General features: G+C 40.2%; 1 protein-coding gene across 1 annotated transcript in view; it reads right to left on the reverse strand.

Annotated features, from left to right (window-relative positions):
• Nucleotides 1–12,384, reverse strand: part of LOC126175745 (NECAP-like protein CG9132) — a 31,931-nt gene extending 19,547 nt beyond the window's left edge. The window contains exons 1-3 of the mRNA XM_049922700.1: nucleotides 12,201–12,384; nucleotides 11,709–11,914; nucleotides 11,436–11,626 (exon numbers count right to left, since the gene is read on the reverse strand). Coding sequence (XP_049778657.1) covers nucleotides 11,436–11,626; nucleotides 11,709–11,914; nucleotides 12,201–12,286 — 483 coding nt within the window. The 5' untranslated portion in view covers nucleotides 12,287–12,384. The remainder of the gene's footprint in view (nucleotides 1–11,435; nucleotides 11,627–11,708; nucleotides 11,915–12,200) is intronic.
• Nucleotides 12,385–17,041: the final 4,657 nt, after the last annotated feature.

The raw sequence follows: 17,041 nt of genomic DNA on the forward strand, positions 1-17,041 counted from the left end.
ACGACGACAGGTGTCAGAGAAGGGTACAATCAGCATCCTTCTTGGGGCCACAAAAGAGGTCCATCCATATCACAGGACAGGGGACAGACCACAGGGGGTGTCGAGAGAGAGCTCTATGAAGACAGACTAAAAGAGGCTGTTTGAGGTCCTTCAGTAGGGTATAGAGTCAGAACCCAGATGATCTTCCCAGTTTTGGGTGATGCGCGAACAATCTTGACTGTTGGTTGTGAAAGAGAGTTGAGTGGCATGGGTGAGTGTGCATCCGACAGATTGGAACCGTGTAATTTGCCTGAAGCTGCTGTCATCTAGCCCACAGTGGTGGGTCACAGACTTCCAAGAGGAGACTGTCAACAGGGCTCATACGGAAGGCCCCCACTGCCATTGCACACCAGTGTGGTGAACAGGGTCCAGCAAGCTTGGTACGGATGGTGCTGCCAACCCATAGGCCAAGCGGTAAAATCAGTACTTTGTGAAATCTCAGATGAACTATGCGAACTGACCCCCACAAGAGGTTACTAAGAAATCAGAGAGCATTTAGCTTATTCATACAAGTTGCATTGAGCCAGAAGACATGCGACAGCCAAGTTAGCTTGTTGTCAAATAAAATACCTAAGTACTGAAAAGCTTCCATCACAAAGTAACTGGTCACTGAGATAAATTCCTGGATGTGGGTAAGCAGTCCGTAGTCTTCAAAAATGCACAACTTGTGATTTTGCAGGAGGAAACTGACAACTGTGATTCATGGCTCAATCATGTACTCTCCAGACAGCTCCCTAAAGTTGGCACTCAGTGGAGCACAGTGATGCACAAGTGTAGCAAAGGCAAAAATCATCCACATACGGCAATGGAGAGAAACTGTGGGGCCCACTGCATTTATGGTACCATTGATGCTAATACCAAACAAACAGTGCTATGCTGAGGATTGATCCCTGAGGGACTCTAGTTTCCAGTACACACTGGTTGCTGGTAGTCAAAAAAGTCAGAGACAGGAAATTCTGGATAAAAATGGGTCAACTGCCCCAGAAACCCCCCTCATGAAGTGCAGATAAGATATGATGTCACCAAGTGGTATCTTATGCCTTCTGTAGGTCAAAGAAAACAATCAGATGTTGGCAATCCGTGAAAGCACTGCACAATGCAGTTTCCCGATGAACCAGATCTGTTGTGGACTGGAAAATCCAAAAGCCACTTTGCAATTGTGATATATGCCCTCCAGCTTCATGGCACCAACAAAGAAGGCAGTTGACCACTCATTTGATTAGCTTACGCAGCCCATTCGTGAGAGAGATTGGCTGTTAGTTTAAATATGTGGGTCCTTTCCCAGTTTCAGGACAGGAATAATAATAGCTTCCCACCACTGAAATGGAAATTCTCTTTCCCACCAAATATGATTAACAAGCCCAAGAATACATTTCATGCTACAAGCATGAAGATGTTCGAGCATTTGGTTGTGGATTTTGTCAGATCAAGAAGCCGCATCTCAACACACTGCCCAAGTGCTGCGAGGCTCCCATTCACTAAAAGGAGCACTGTATGACAGAGCGCCATGGGCATGGAAGGATAGCATGTGGCATTCGATATGATATTTCTGGGTCAGAAAATGAGGATGGTAGTTACTGCAAGCAGACATTTCAACAAAGTGTGATGTAACACATTCAGCAAGTACCACAGGATCAGAGAAGATGTTACCACTGACATGGATGCCACAAATGTAGTGGAGTTTAGTCCATGCTTGGGATGATTGAGTGTGGGATCGCATAGACGATGCATATTGCTCCCAAGATTCCAGCTTTCTTTTCTTTATTAAAAACTGCACTCTCACCCAGAGTCTCTTGAATACTATTAAATTATCCACAAAGGGATGGCATGTGTGCCATTGAAGTACCCTGCAGCATTCCCTGATAACTGTGGCTGTATCTTGAGACCCCTATGGCACCGGCAGCCGTCAAGAAGATCCGGAGGAGTAGGGTATCATTTCTGCTACAGCATGAATAACACTGTCAATAGTATCCTGTACCACTTTGTCAATACCTATCGCACAACTGGCTGCAAAAGTGGCTGTGGAGGAGGAAGACTGCCAGTCAGCTTTCTGAAGTGGCCAACGTGGAGCATGCTCCAGATATATGAGAGTGGAGAGGGAGAGAATGAAAGGAACATGGTTGCTGTTACAAAGATCACCATGGACACACCACTGAATCAGTTTTAAGACACTCAGGCTCCAAACTGCAAGATCAATAATTGAGTATGTACCATGGGCCGCACTGAAATGTGTTGCAGCTCCAGTGCTGAGTAGGCAGACATTCAACCCTGACAGGAGGTGTTCTAGTACTCAGCCTCTGCGTTACAGTGTTGCAGTGCCACGAAGAATTATGAGCGTTAAAGTCTCCCAATAACAGGAACGGAGGAGGTAGCTGTTCCACTAACTGTAACAGCTTGTTACACTGGAATGATCCATTTGGGGGTAGATAAGCATTAAATATTTTAATCCGAATTGACAGGTAGACACTAATGGCCGAAGTATCTAGTGCAGCGGTAAGTGGCACCTCCTCACTGGAAGTATCAGAGTGTATAAGAGTACAGAGCCCACCAGACACTTTCTTGACTTGAACATGATTGGTACAGTAGGACTTGTAGTTTCTCAGAGGAGGGATGTGTGTTGCTGTGAACGGTGTTTCCTGAAGTGCTATGCCGACAATGGAGTAAGTAGCCATTAAATGAGGAAGTTCAGTCAGGTGGCAATAGTACCCATTACAGTTCCATTGAAGGAGCACTGGCATTGATATTAGATTTGAGAAAGTGGCAAACGGAAAAGATGGGTGCAATTATTTCGCTGCCGGATCGCAGTCCACCTAATTGTGCGATCCAATGTCAGTGTGCATGGGCTCGACTGCTACAGGGATGGGGACCAGAACATTTGAGGCATCAGAAAGTAGTTTATCATTGTGCTTATCCTTCTAATCCTTGTGAGACATTGATTTATGTGAATATTTCCCCATTTTATCTTCCAGGAGCGAAGAGGACTGTAATTTCCCTCAGCCTGCAGCCCATGGCTGTTGGTCCTTGTCTTGAGATGTAGCAACTTGAGAGGTGTCATTCCTGACAAGGCCAGATGATGGCAAGGCATCTTTGGCCTCACCAATGGTGTGGGAACCACTGGTGCTACAGGTGTAGGGTACGAGGGAACTGACATTCCCTCCACCAACTGTAGGGCAAGCCCCAGAATACGACCATGGCCAGGAGAGGCCATGTGAGACCTTATTGCGTGGGTATGGACTGTGAGACAACAGTCTTAAAATTTGAGACTGTATCAGTCAGATGCAGTCTTTCAAACTTTTTCTTCACATCTTGATAAGACAGGCAGTCAGGCATTTTATACTCATTAATTTTCTTTTCCCTCTTGAACACTGAGCATCACAGTGAATGAGGAGGATCCAGTTCTGGACATATAGGAGGCTGGTCACAAGGGCTGTCCTCATCCATCCACATGCCTTAGAGATAGCCTCATCAGAAAAGCAGAAGGATATGTATCCGTACCTTAGGCACCTAAAACATCTCATTGGAGGAGGAAAGTAAGGCCTGACAATACACATATGGGCCATGCATTACCTTAATCTTCTCAGGCAAAATGTTGCCTTTGAAGGCTATGTCAAAAGCTCCAGTATCAACTCAATTATCCTTGGGTCCCCTCCGGATGTAGTGCACAAAATGGACTCCACACCATGCCAGATTGGTAAGCAGCTCTTCATCAGTTTGTAGTGTTAGGTCCCAATGGAGGATAACACCTTGAATTATACTGAGCTCGGTACAAGGAGAAATGGTGGGATATCTTTTATCTTGGCACAGACTTTAAGTGCCCACAATTGGTTGGCGTTGATATTTTGATCAGCAAAGATCCATTTCTCATCTCCTCTACTGCTGCAGCCTCCCAAACCAATGTTCACTATTTTCAAAGAAAAACAGTGGCTTCACTGTAGTGAAACATCTGCCGTCAGTTCGGGAACAAATCAAGACTTCGGTACACTCTCCACTTCCATTTCTCCTTACCTAACTCACATCTTGAGGCATGGTCAGAGAGGGAAATGCCATAGGAACATGAACTCTGTATTAAAATCGCTGTCCGTTAACTGCTGAGATAGCCGTGTTGGCATGGCCACCATTAAATTTGATCTGTTTCATTGCGGATCATCAGCACCAATGCCACTCACTCCGCTCAGAGGCTCTCCCGGTGGGCGCCACACCACCAAATCAAAGGCCCCCTGGCACAGCAGCCATAGCCTGGAGTCCTGGTACCCCAAAATGGAGATAGGTACCTACTCCTTCACTGACATGGGGAACTACAGCTCAGGCATCGGTACTGTGATCCCTGCGGCTACCACCAAGAGGATACTACATGACAACCCCACCACGACAGACTGGCTACTGCAATGGATCTCGGGTGCAAAAATGGATCTATCTGATTGGTAGGTGCAAAAGATAACAGTGCACAGTGGAGCATTAATGCATCACAGTAAAGTGTCCTTTCCCAAACAGTCCGCACTTCGGTAAAATTTGGAAAGTAGAGGTCAAACACGAAATGGGGACCAGAATTTAAAAAGCCAAAAAACATAAGGGGGAAAAGCATTAAAAAAGTAAAAAGAGCAAAAACCTATAGAAGTACAATGAACAGTCAAAATACCAAGGTAAAAATGTGACCAAATAGAGAGACTCCTATTAATCACCTCTTACTACTGGCAAGGAATGGCCACTGGTCTACTCTAGCCCCTGACACTAAAGGGTAAGTTTTTATATTTACCCATAGAAAGGCTATCACAGTATCTGATGCACATGCAATTAATACTATATCTTAACTAGAATTAATCTGCTGAGCTGTTAAATGAATACCTTAAGAGGCTGAAGATTAAATTACAAGCAAAAGCAAGTTTCTCACAGAACATGAATTCATGTAAGGATTGTAAGTGATCGTCAGCCATTCATAAACTGTGAAAAGTCCATTGTAAAAGCTTACATAATGAGTTTTGACAGAGGACACTATATAGAAACTAAAAATGCGGAGTTTATGGCTGTACAGCAATACAGGTGGTTTAATTTTAATAGTAGAAGTAAAAAGTAATGAAATGGCATGAATAAACATTCTCTATTTTCTTTTTATTTATCTTTGCTATTTCTAGGCAATGAAACTACCTTCACAAAGTAAGTTAATAACACCACCAAACAAAATATTAGTCATTCCTTTAAAAGGGCTGATTGCTTTGGAGTCTTGTAGATCCCATGCCAGGCAGTCATAATCCTCCACCACTGGCATTACCCATGGCGGTGAATTGGTTGGCCGTATGGAATCAGTACAGTAAGATGCATCTACATGGTGGAGATGTGATAGAATTGCAGAAAGGACCTACCATGCTTGGATGTGTCCATAACCACACTGAATGAAAATGTCTGTCCAAGCTTATTTAGGGAAGTATGCTGTTGTACGCTGCACTAGCCTCTTCGCCGGATGAAAGATGCTACCCATGATTTTTTGCCTCTGTCTTTGGGAACAGAAAGAAGTCACACGCAACCAGGTCAGATGAATGTGGCAAGTTTGCAATTCCCCAAGAAGTCCTTGTTCTGGCAACCGTGTGGGCTGCAGCATTGTTGTGATGCAGAAGAAGTTGTCTATGCCTCAAATTTGTGAGCTGTGACCTTCATGTCGTAATAACTTTTGGCAATATCATTCACCACTGACAGTGGGACCTGTGTTCAAGGTGTGATGACCCATCTTGGTGCAGAAAGTTACCACCATCTTTGAAATTTTACCTGTAGTTCCTCACCTGGAAAGTCTCGTACTGAAGAATTATAATGGTACATCCATGTTTCGTCATCTGCGTCAATACTGTAGATGTCTTGGACTGCCCTTTATAAGATTTTTCAAGCATAAAATTATAGCAATTTTTGTTTCATCTTCAAGAGACTCTTGACCTCTTGAAATTTCACGAAACCAATCTCCGATGCTGGCCCCAGAAGATCCAGATTCACCAAAAACGCATTGCAGAAAATAGTCACATTCTTCTGTATTTAACTCCTTTTTGTAGTCATAACACATCACTGAACGAAAATCATGGCACAAGAGACTCATCTTGCACGTTGTTGTCAGGCTCAGCACTGCCTGCATCCTCATCCACCATTTGCAATACAGTTTGAAATCCAGTGAAGAAACCCCATTGTAATCAGACTTCCAGTTTAAGAGCTGCTGGAGAACTTCAGCACAGCTCACACATACACCTATGTCTATATTCTGCAAACCACTGAAGTGCATGGCAGATTACACATACCACTATACCAGTTATTATGGTTTCTTCCTGTTCCATTCTTGTACAGAAAATGGAAGAATGATTGAATGATGCTGTGTGTGCTCTGTACTTAATCTTGTCCTGAAGGTCCCTATGTGAGCAATAAGTAGGGGGTTGTATCATATTCCTAGAGTTCTCATTAATCCATTTCTTGAAACTTTTTAAGTGGTCTCTCTCTCTCTCTCTCTCTCTCTCTCTCTTTTTCTCTCTCTCGGGTGCAAAAACAACTGGGGTCACATGCACCCAAGTCAAATCAAAACTATAGAACATGAAGACAGAGAGGAGTCCCAATTGACGGAAGAGAAGACAGCTAACAACAGGGACGTGGAGAAAGGGCTAAAAAAAGACACCATACAGAAACGGATGTCCAAAACTAAAAATTAAATGGCCTTTGCCATACTGCTGTGGCAGATAAAAAGTAAGACGCGGTCGACAGCCTGCTTATCATTTGCTAAAACGGCAAATAACTGAGTCGCCAAAACCAAACGGGAAAGTAAAAGGTTAAAAAATGGACTTTCCATCAGGACGTGACGGACACTTAAAACTTGAGTGCAATGTGTACAAAGTGGTGGGGTAGCGCCACTGTGTAAATGACGATGGCTAAAAAGGCAGTACCAATACTCTGCTGAGTTAAAATAACCTCCTCCTGGCGGGAGGTCCGAGAAGAGGTCGTCCAAGCCACTGGGAGAGGCTTAATAAGCCAGAGCTTATTCCCGTGAAGATAGGACCATTGGCAATGCCAAAGGGACACCACCTCCTGACAGACAGCAACACAGAGATCATCAGAGGGAATATAGGTACTCGCAGGCTGAGGTAGGAGGACTGCAGCTTTGGCAGCAGCATCAGCAACCTCGTCTCCTGGCAGTCCAACATGACCAGGAACCTACAGAAACATCAGACTGGCTCCACCAAGAGCGAGCAGATGAAAGTTTTCCTGGACTCACTGTACTAAGGGATGGGCGGTGTACAGTGCACATAGACTTTGTAGGGTGCTGAGCAAGTCTGAGCAGAGAACACAATTGAAAAGGCTGTGTCACCGGATGTACTCCGTGGCCTGATACAAGGCGAAGAGCTCGGCTGTAAATACTGAGGAGTGTGCTGGAAGCTGATATCAAAAGACACGGGTGCCAACGACAAAGGCACACCCGACCCCACGGTCAGTATGAGAGCCATCAGTGTACATACAGGTACTATCGCAAAGTTCCATGTGAAGGTCATGAAACTTAAGGCGATAGACCGAGGCTGGAGTAGTGTCCTTAAAAAGGGAATTAAGGCCAAGGTTAGCATGGGCCACTTCACGAAGCCAAGGTGGTGAAGGGTTCACGCACAATGGGAAAGGTGCAGGTAGTGTCAAGTTAAGCTGCCGTAGCAAGTGCTGAAAGCGGACTCCGAGAGGTAACAGAGGAGGACAAGCCCCATACTGATGATCAAAGGAATCATCAAAAACGGAGGCATAGGATGGGTGGCCACGCATGGCAGACAAACGGCATGCATACCTGCTGAGGAGAAAGTCACGGCAGTAGGACAGCGGTAGTTCAGCAGCTCCAGCATACAGACTATCAATTGGGCTGGTGTGAAAGTCACCAATGGCCAAACGGATGTCACGATGGTGGATAGTGTTGAGACAGTGTCAGAGGGATGGGCATGGAGACGCATAAACATAGCAGGATTTTCCTCTGCTACACTCAATTTCAGTTCCTGTCTCATTCACTACGGACTGGACACTACTTTAGTGCCACTAGCAGCCTTTACATGTGACCAAAATTTCTTTGGGTTTTGTGAAAGATCATCTGACAATAGTCTGCAATGGTAGTCACTGAAGGTCTCATGCAACACTCTCTGGACAGCCAAACATGTTCCATTGTGCATATCTCTACCTATAGCCCTATGCTTTGTTTTACACCTATTATGTAGTAATCTGTTTCTTTGGAAGTTTTCTTCACAGTAAATGTATACCATGGAGGGTTCCTTCCCATCATGCAGGGCCAACTATTCTTTTAAACTTGAGCTGTAGTTTGTCTACGTGCTCCTGTCCTGTGCTGAAAGTTTCAAGTTCATCATACATTTCTGGTTTCATTGACACTCCAGCATCTTATTGCACTTTGACTAGGTCACTAAATCATCCAATCTTAACCCCACAGAAAATGTCCGAGGCTATCTGGAACAGTGGATGAAACATAGGAATCAATATCCCTGCAGCTTGACAGTGCTAAGGATCCAGTCAACTGGTTTCAGCTGGATATGGCATACCTGAAGAAACTTGTGGATTCTCTTCATCATCATATTGAGTCTTCTATCAATGCTAGATGTGCTGTTACATAGCTTAGTATGTCATCTCCCACGGTTGACCTTTTTTTGCCAGTGTTCTTACTCTAGTTACAAACTATTATGTAATTTTACTACTGATTTCTCTGTAGGACATATTTCTGAAACATAATTATGTGCTGTATTGCTGAAAGAAAATTCAGTCACAAAACTGAAACAGTAGTGAGACCTCAGGGCACAGAAACAGTAATGTCAGATACATGTAATCTTGCAAGGAAGAATATGAGAAAAGCTGCATGATACTTCTAATTTGAATGTTACTAAGAAGCATATTTCCGACCACGTAATACCTCATATGTACACCAGATTTGAAAAATTAGATAAAAAATTTAAAAATCTTGACATAAAAACTCCGGCTTATACAGAGGTTTATCAGTTATCTTTCTTCCTGCGAACCAGTCACAACTGGACCGGGGAAAATGAGGAGTGATAGTGGCTAGACAAAGTACATTCCACCTCACACCATAAAGTGGCTCACTGAGTACAGATGTAGATTCCATAAAATAAGAAAAGACTGAAAGGCAATGTAATGGAAGGTTAGAAGATGACATTCGAAAAAATGTAAGAACGGTATGGATACAATGGTGTGCTTTTGACAGTTCAGCCACATGTCTACATGGCCAGCAGTGGACATCAAATGACCAATGATTAGTACAACTACCTTTCCTTTGTAACTTATTTAGTAAAACATTTCTATTTCAACTATGTACTAACTCACCTCATCTGAATCACTGTTATGATGTTCCAATACCACGCAGGAATTAATCTCACCTTATTCTGACTCTCAATGCTTACAACTGTAATATAACGACTTCAAAGAGCTTGTATGAATGGAGAAGAAAAGAATGAGTATGAATCAAAGATTTTCTTCCCTCAATAAATGCAGTACACTACAGGTGGCACTGACAATGTCCTTTGTTTTGGTGGCTTCTCTTTTGCTGCTGCACACAATGTGCTGTATAGATCAACACAAAGATTCAGTCTTAACAACAAGCCACAGCAGCTTTCCGGATGAAATTGCCCATTCAGCAATTTAGTGTGCAGCAGAATGAGCTTTTGATGCAGATTAAAACCAAATAAAACAGATCCCTGTATGGTTAGTGATATAATTTCAATAAAATGGGAAAATTGGAGACGAATGCCAGAGGCTCAAGCCACGAGGCACTATTCAGTCCGAGAAATTTTACATAAGAAAGAGCAGACAATGTAGGATGTGAAAACTTATTTCAACACAGGCCTATTCACTGATTCAGTTAAGAGATTCACAGTATTTTCAATTTGATGGAGAAATTGTTACTGCGAAAGCCCTGTCGATTAATCATGTTTCTCAATATTACATTGCATCTTAATAACATAGATGTAGCAACTTCCCTAGCAACACATTAACTGCAAGTTCTTTCTGCATAGATATTTGTTTGCACAAAATAACTTCCGGGCTGAGAGGCCACGGTTTATGAATTAAAACATTGCCTGATGTATTATCTCCCAAATACAGGAGACCCCTTTGAGGTAAAAAGCAACTACCTAATGATAGTTGTGTGGAATATCAAATAACCGAACACAATTATACTATATTGTGAAGAAAGATCACCATATAGGTGAAAATATGGAATTTCGCCAACACCAACACTGAAGAGCATGTGATAACAATACAACAGAATAAAACATTCTCTATTGAATACTTGGACGTCTGTCAAATTTTAATGTCCCACTGGAAACTGTGCATCAGCTTTACCAGGCTGGATTGGGGAAGTGATGGCTCACAGCTTTGCTACCAGTATTGCGGACACAAATAGTTGGTGCAGTCAACCTGTCCAATCAAGGCTTAGCTACAAGTCTGCGAAGGTTCAGACAAAGATTTCTCGGTAGTTCATGATGGATAAAATTCACTGTTATACAGAATCAGAAAATAATGTTTAGTGGGAGTTAGGAGCACATCACAATCATTTCAGTTAATCTAACATTTGGACAGCTGTCCATACGCATAATTCTTGAGGGAGCGAAAAAAACTGCACCCAAAAGCAAAGCCACTGCACATGCAGATGTAGCTGACCAAAGAGAAAATGCGGAAAAGACTAGTCAATTTCATCTTGAGGAAATGGTTGTGGCTGTCAGTTACAAATAAGGCTACTATGCCACATGACATATTGGAAATCCCCAGATTGTTTATCATAACTAGCCACATTGTTTGCAAGGAACTCTGAACAAGTTACAAGGTTTAAAAGCAAGTTTCCTAGAATAAATTTCTTACATATACTATTACACTTATCAGCTATTAGTGATTTACATCTTTAAAATATGTTCTCAATCAAAAGTGACTTCCCATGTTTCAATATAAATGTTTTCTACTTTTGCAGTGGGTCACATACTTGTTTCCAAAATTTCCACAGTTTTCACAATATGTAACTTGTTTACAGTATAGTTAAGGGAAAAAAATGATCAAACTACGATCTGTCAAGCAATGTGCGTGACACCAGTAGGAACAGACAAGTAGCTACAGTTAATAATTCTTTTAGCCATAAACAAGATAAAAAGACTAGATGTGCTATTTCTCTCTATAGGCAGCATACATTTAGTGTGTACTGTACTGACATAAAAAGAAATTAAACTGTTCCCACAAATATCTACAGTTACAACACTTTAAATTTTATGAATTCAAATAGTGTATTGTGGGACTTTACTGACCAGACTAACAACAGCAAATATTCAACATGTATTGAATTAATAATGGGTAGTTTCTTCACTCAAGGCATTAATCTTAAAACAATGCTTCTAACTCACAGTTATTTTCATGTTTATTTTTATTGTTTCCCCCTCCTTGAAGCGAAGGTCTAATTCTTGTTTTGGATCTTCTTTCTCCTTCTCAATTTCTTCCGATTTTTTGAGCCATTTGAAATGATCCTGTAGAGCAACATTCATGTCAAAGCTGTCAGATCTGTCACTAAATCCAAGTCCGATAAAAGCTGCCCTTCCTGTGCAAAAGGAAAATCAGTTTCAGTACTTCCAAACGCAAATAAATACTGCTAGTAAACGAATATTATTTTCGTAACCTACCGCTGTCATCTTGAATTCTAATGACAAAGTAGCGTGAAGAATCTGAAACAGCCTCTATTGCAATTCCAGGATAAGCATCAATGGGGCATTTTGCGAATAATTCGCCTGTATTTTTATCTTCCAGCTTCAAAATACAATCATTTCCTTTCGACACCAATCTCATACGACCTGTCCATTGAGGTTCATTTAGATTCCAGTCAGCTGCCCTAGATGAATAAAGTATGTTAAGGTGTTGCGAAGCAAATCATACCATACACGTAATAAATATTTTACTACGAATTTCAACAACAATAAATCTATAACTTGTCTGTCAATTCCATTAAGTTTGTTTCTTACACATGCAATTCCATAATATTAAACATAACGACTATTAAAACTATAGTAAGTTTTCTCTAGTTTATTCATTTTGAACTGACACAGCTACGAACAGCTCACAAAGAATTTGGTGAATGATTTTAAGAGACGCGCATTAATCATAACATACAGTATTACCTGTAACCTCTATTTGTTGTCCTTGGAGGCAACTTATACACAAAAACTTCTGACTTAACTAACAATACGCTTTCGTATGTATCCATTATATACAGACTTTCCAACACATACACAATACTTCGTATCACTGACGAAGCTTCATAGCTCGCACAGGCGTATCGGAATTTTCAAATATCTTTGCTTATGACGTTGATCTGTCAGACGCGTTTCTCCCAAAGATCACCACAACTCATCAGCAAAGGGAAGGAAGGAGTGAAAGAAGCTATACCAAATTACTGCGCGAAAGGTAATTACATGAATAACTCCACGTGGATCTGTTGTATACTAGTACTATATTGACCTCTAACTTCTCATTTTCCTCCATTGATAAAGGAAAATACGTCTTTTATTTATTTTCTTGCAACAGAAGCAGGGCAGTACAGTACTGCATATAAGCCTAACCAATTGAGCCAAGCACCTTTCCGTTGGGAACCGGTGTTTCATTATCTGCGATTCTCCATCTGTAACCACAAGAACAAATCACAAGGAAGCAGGTTCTGCTGGTAGTAATCAACAATGCTGTACGGAAGTTGCTCCCTGTCTCGTCGTAAACTAGTAATAATATTAGTAGAGTTGTATGCAGTAATACATGTTGTGGTCTTCAGTTTTAAGACTGGTTTGATGCAGCTCTATATGCTAGTCTGTATGTAATGTAGTACAAATTAGAAGTAAATAAAGAAGACTCCAACTTATGATTGTTTTTAAATAATTAGCGATGATATATGCGCCACTACCAAACGATCTATCACCGTTGTTTAACCACATTTCACCAGAATATAATTATTAATGTTAAGAAATAATTTGCAGCATTTGTATTCTGTTTAGCAATCAGAAGATGCTTCCATTATGTCTACCACTCACAATAGCATTAGAGCATATGTGCTTCCATAACAATTTGGCATTAATCCATAACTCACGAGGTGTTGTCTCTCAGACCACACGAAAATTTTCGAACACGCTCTCCAAGGTAAATTGCGGTAGAGTGCTTCTATATCTCACCTACACTACTTAAATCGACAACTCAACAATGTTTTATTGTGGGTTTCATTGCCTTCTTTGTTTCTCACTGACATGTATTGGGGTCTCCCAACTGCACCTCGTGAATCGTAAACTACATTCTTATTTTCTAAGTATAGCACAAAATGTATTTGTGGGGGTGTGTCAATTTTAACAGTCCTAAGTTTGATGAAATTGTTAGTTGTGATATAGATAAAGAAAAAGACGGAGGAATCAAAGTTTTTGCAATAGCAAGTGATCAGTTCTACTGACAAACAGAAGTATGATTCAAAGGAAGAATTGCTGGACAATTGTGCTGGCACCTTCCTGTTTCTCACGCTTGATCAAGGTTAATATCAAATGCGTTTTGAGCTGTGACAAAGGAAAATGTAGATACCAGCAGTGAATGTCAGTTTTGGAGATTTTCTTTTTGTCGTATCTTGTGGAGTTCTTATGTACAAGTTTAGGCCCTGGAATTTAGTTGTATGTGAAAATGTCCTGCTACAAAGACATTACAATTTTGAGAATATAAAATTCAGTTCTCTAACAGTTTCTTGGTTTGCAATATTGAAAAAACTGCATGAAAGTATGTGAATTTGTATGATAAAAAGTATTCAATGCAATAAAATAAATGATGAGTAATTAAGCAAGACTGAAATAACTGTAAGAATAGATCTTATATATGAATTAAAATTTTTTTTAAATGAATTGCCCCCTAACTCTCAGATTAAACATAGGGGTCCTAGAGACCACACCTCACAGCATGCCTTACGGAAAAGTCACCTGGTAAGTTAATGTTAAAACAGTTTGCAAAGGAAAGACTCCTTGTACTTAGTTTATTTGTAGTTATTTTATTTATAAGGTCTGCAACAGAACTGTCATGCAGAAATCTTGTACGCAGTAGATCAATCACCAAATTATGTAATTAATCGATTTAGTGTGTCCAAAATTATTTCTGTGTGATACATGCCATCCAGAGTACAAAACAGTGTCAAACAAGGCGTAAACATGGTAGGAAATATGTGCGAGTCATAATCAAACAGGCATTACCTTATTTCCCATAATTACAGACAAATGTGTACTTATATATTTTGTATTATCACATGAATAATGAGCGCTAAACAAAATACAGAAAAGTACAGTACATTCTTGCATAATGTTGTAAAATATAGTTCAAAATGTTAGAAGAAGAATATCCTAGGACAATCATTCACGCAAAACTGCTCCAGAAAAAATATTATAGATATTTTTGGCTGCATTCAATATATGTAACATGATACTAATATGTAGTTACTAGCTATTAACAAAACACATATGAAACTGGTCTCGTAAAGCATAAACAGAACTACATGATCTCTTTTTTAATCTTTGTGTATCCGAAAATGTATTAGCTGAGTGGTTTTGAATGTGTTCCTCTTTTTCATAGGTATATAGCCTGCAGGAAGTTATGTAGAAGCATTCTGCTTTGATGACAACTTCTTTAGCATCAATTTGTAAGTCTATTGGTCGTAAAAAAATTCGCCACCTCTGAATGAGAATTCTGAGAGCATTTACCAGCTCATGCTATGCCCTCCATAGATAGTTTTTTATAAAACGATCTCTCAAGGCTGCAATTTGGGAAAAGGGAATATTAAATAAACCTGCAATTTAAACCTTTCAACATCTATTAACACATGGGGCACACAGGAGCTTGCACCCGTCAACAACTTCAGAGGCAGAATACATTTTCCTGTATAAATCTGCAGAAAAATCAGAATTTTCAAAAATAGCGCATCACTGTGTCTGTCACAGCCCCCACATCGATAACTAAAAAAGTTGTAACCGTGATCAGTGAGCGTAAACAAGGCAATTCAAAAAAGTTTTTGGGCTAACAATAACTTGAATTACTCTTTTTAGGAAATTTATCCATACATGTTTCCGACAGTTCCTTGAAACTAATCTCAGTTTTCTTCCACTTTTCTTCAGGTTGGTGGGGTAAATACAGTGGCTGTAAAACATTGTATAGTTGTTCACATACGTTTTACAAAATGGTTCAAATGGCTCTGAGCCCTATGGGACTTAACATCTGAGGTCATCAGTCCCCTAGAATTTAGAACTACTTAAACCTAACTAACCTAAGGACATCACACACATCCATGCCCGAGGCAGGATTCGAACCTGCGACCGTAGCAGTTGCGCGGTTCTGGACTCAAGTGCCTAGAACCGCTCAGCTACCATGGCCGGCTCATACGTTTTACACTATGCTGGAGGTATTTGTTCTTCATACACAATAGGAGAGTGCACCTGTTTGGTGTGAATCACAAGTAGTCAAATATCTTAAATGAGATATACTTTCTATAAGCTACTATTAATTACATCACTTTAAATAAATACAGCAATTGATCTATATTTTGATTGATAGATGAGGCTGCAAAGGGAATGTGGAAAAACTAAAGAGACCCCTGTAGTAAACACCCAAAGCTTGAAAGAGGAAGTACATGTTCAGAAATAAATACCAGGATTAGCCATCGACTGGCACTTGGAAATTCTTTGCGACACACTTTCCCATCAAACAACATCATCTAATGTCGAAGTGATGGCAGAGTTACTGCCTTACGACACAGAGTGCGAGGATGACACATCCAGTCCTTCTGAAGTGCAAAACATACGACAATAAAGCTGAAGCGAAAGGACATAAACCAAGTCTTAGCTGCAGTTTCAAGTTATCTACAGGACAAAGAATTTAAGAAGACACCAAAGCTCAACCATGTAGATAGTTTTCTTTCTGAGCGATGCACATACTTTTAAAACGTTTCCATTTCATACACAAAAGATTTTAAAAATGAAATTTTCTCAGTTCTTTGGAGAGGCAGAACTCTACCCATTAGATAAGACATTAAGGGTACAATCTCCTGTGACCACTGCATAAGAGTGCTCAGTCCACAGGAACACTGTTGCTGAAATATCTAATGATATGAACTTTGTATGTGTACCTTTAGAACTTTCATCAGTGAGACAATTGTATGAGTCAGCACAACGTCATTTTAATTGAATGAGCTGGCAGCAGAAAAAGAAATAATTGTATTTGAACAATTGACAGGAGTTATGATTTGTTGGCTGCTTTTGTGTAATACTCATATTAAATTTTTCATTAATAATTTATTTTATTATTTAGTCATAGACTCATTCTGCAACATTGTGAGCGAAAAGTATTGCTCATCTTTTCCACTCGCTGTCGAAATTTTTATATTTGAGTGTTGGCTCTTATCCCAGCAGCAGTTCTCACTGAATCAGCCAAAAGGAAAGATGTTTAGTTAGAGTCTGGATACACATAACGTGTTATTTGTTTTGAAATATGATAGTATTAATGACAGTTTTTTTTGTTGTAGCTGAATTTTATTTTCAGTTCATAGTATTAACTACAATTGTGATACATAGCTGTAAGTGATATGTCTCATAGACTTAAAACATGTAGTTACAAAAACAATAGCTGAAACGATAAAATGAATGAAAAGATAATGTGCTAACCTTAAACAAACTGACAGTCTTTCCTGCTACCCAATCGGATTCTTCCATTTTGTTGCAATTTTTGCAGTACCTGATTCAATAAGGTTGTAAAATGTTTATGTTCAGTGAGTGGAGAGCTTCGGTTGGTGGGGCAAGATTACTGGTGAAAAAAGGATTTAAATAATAATAATAATAACAATAAATTTAAACTTGGTTTCAAGAAAAATTATCTCTTCTATTTTCTCCTTGTTTTCTTTGCAGTTATGCTACTAAGATCTGGAACAAGGGATTGGCTGATATCAATTTTTATGTTCAAATGT

Source organism: Schistocerca cancellata, chromosome 3 (assembly GCF_023864275.1).
Source record: "Schistocerca cancellata isolate TAMUIC-IGC-003103 chromosome 3, iqSchCanc2.1, whole genome shotgun sequence".
In the NCBI taxonomy this organism is placed as follows: Eukaryota; Metazoa; Arthropoda; class Insecta; order Orthoptera; family Acrididae; genus Schistocerca; species Schistocerca cancellata.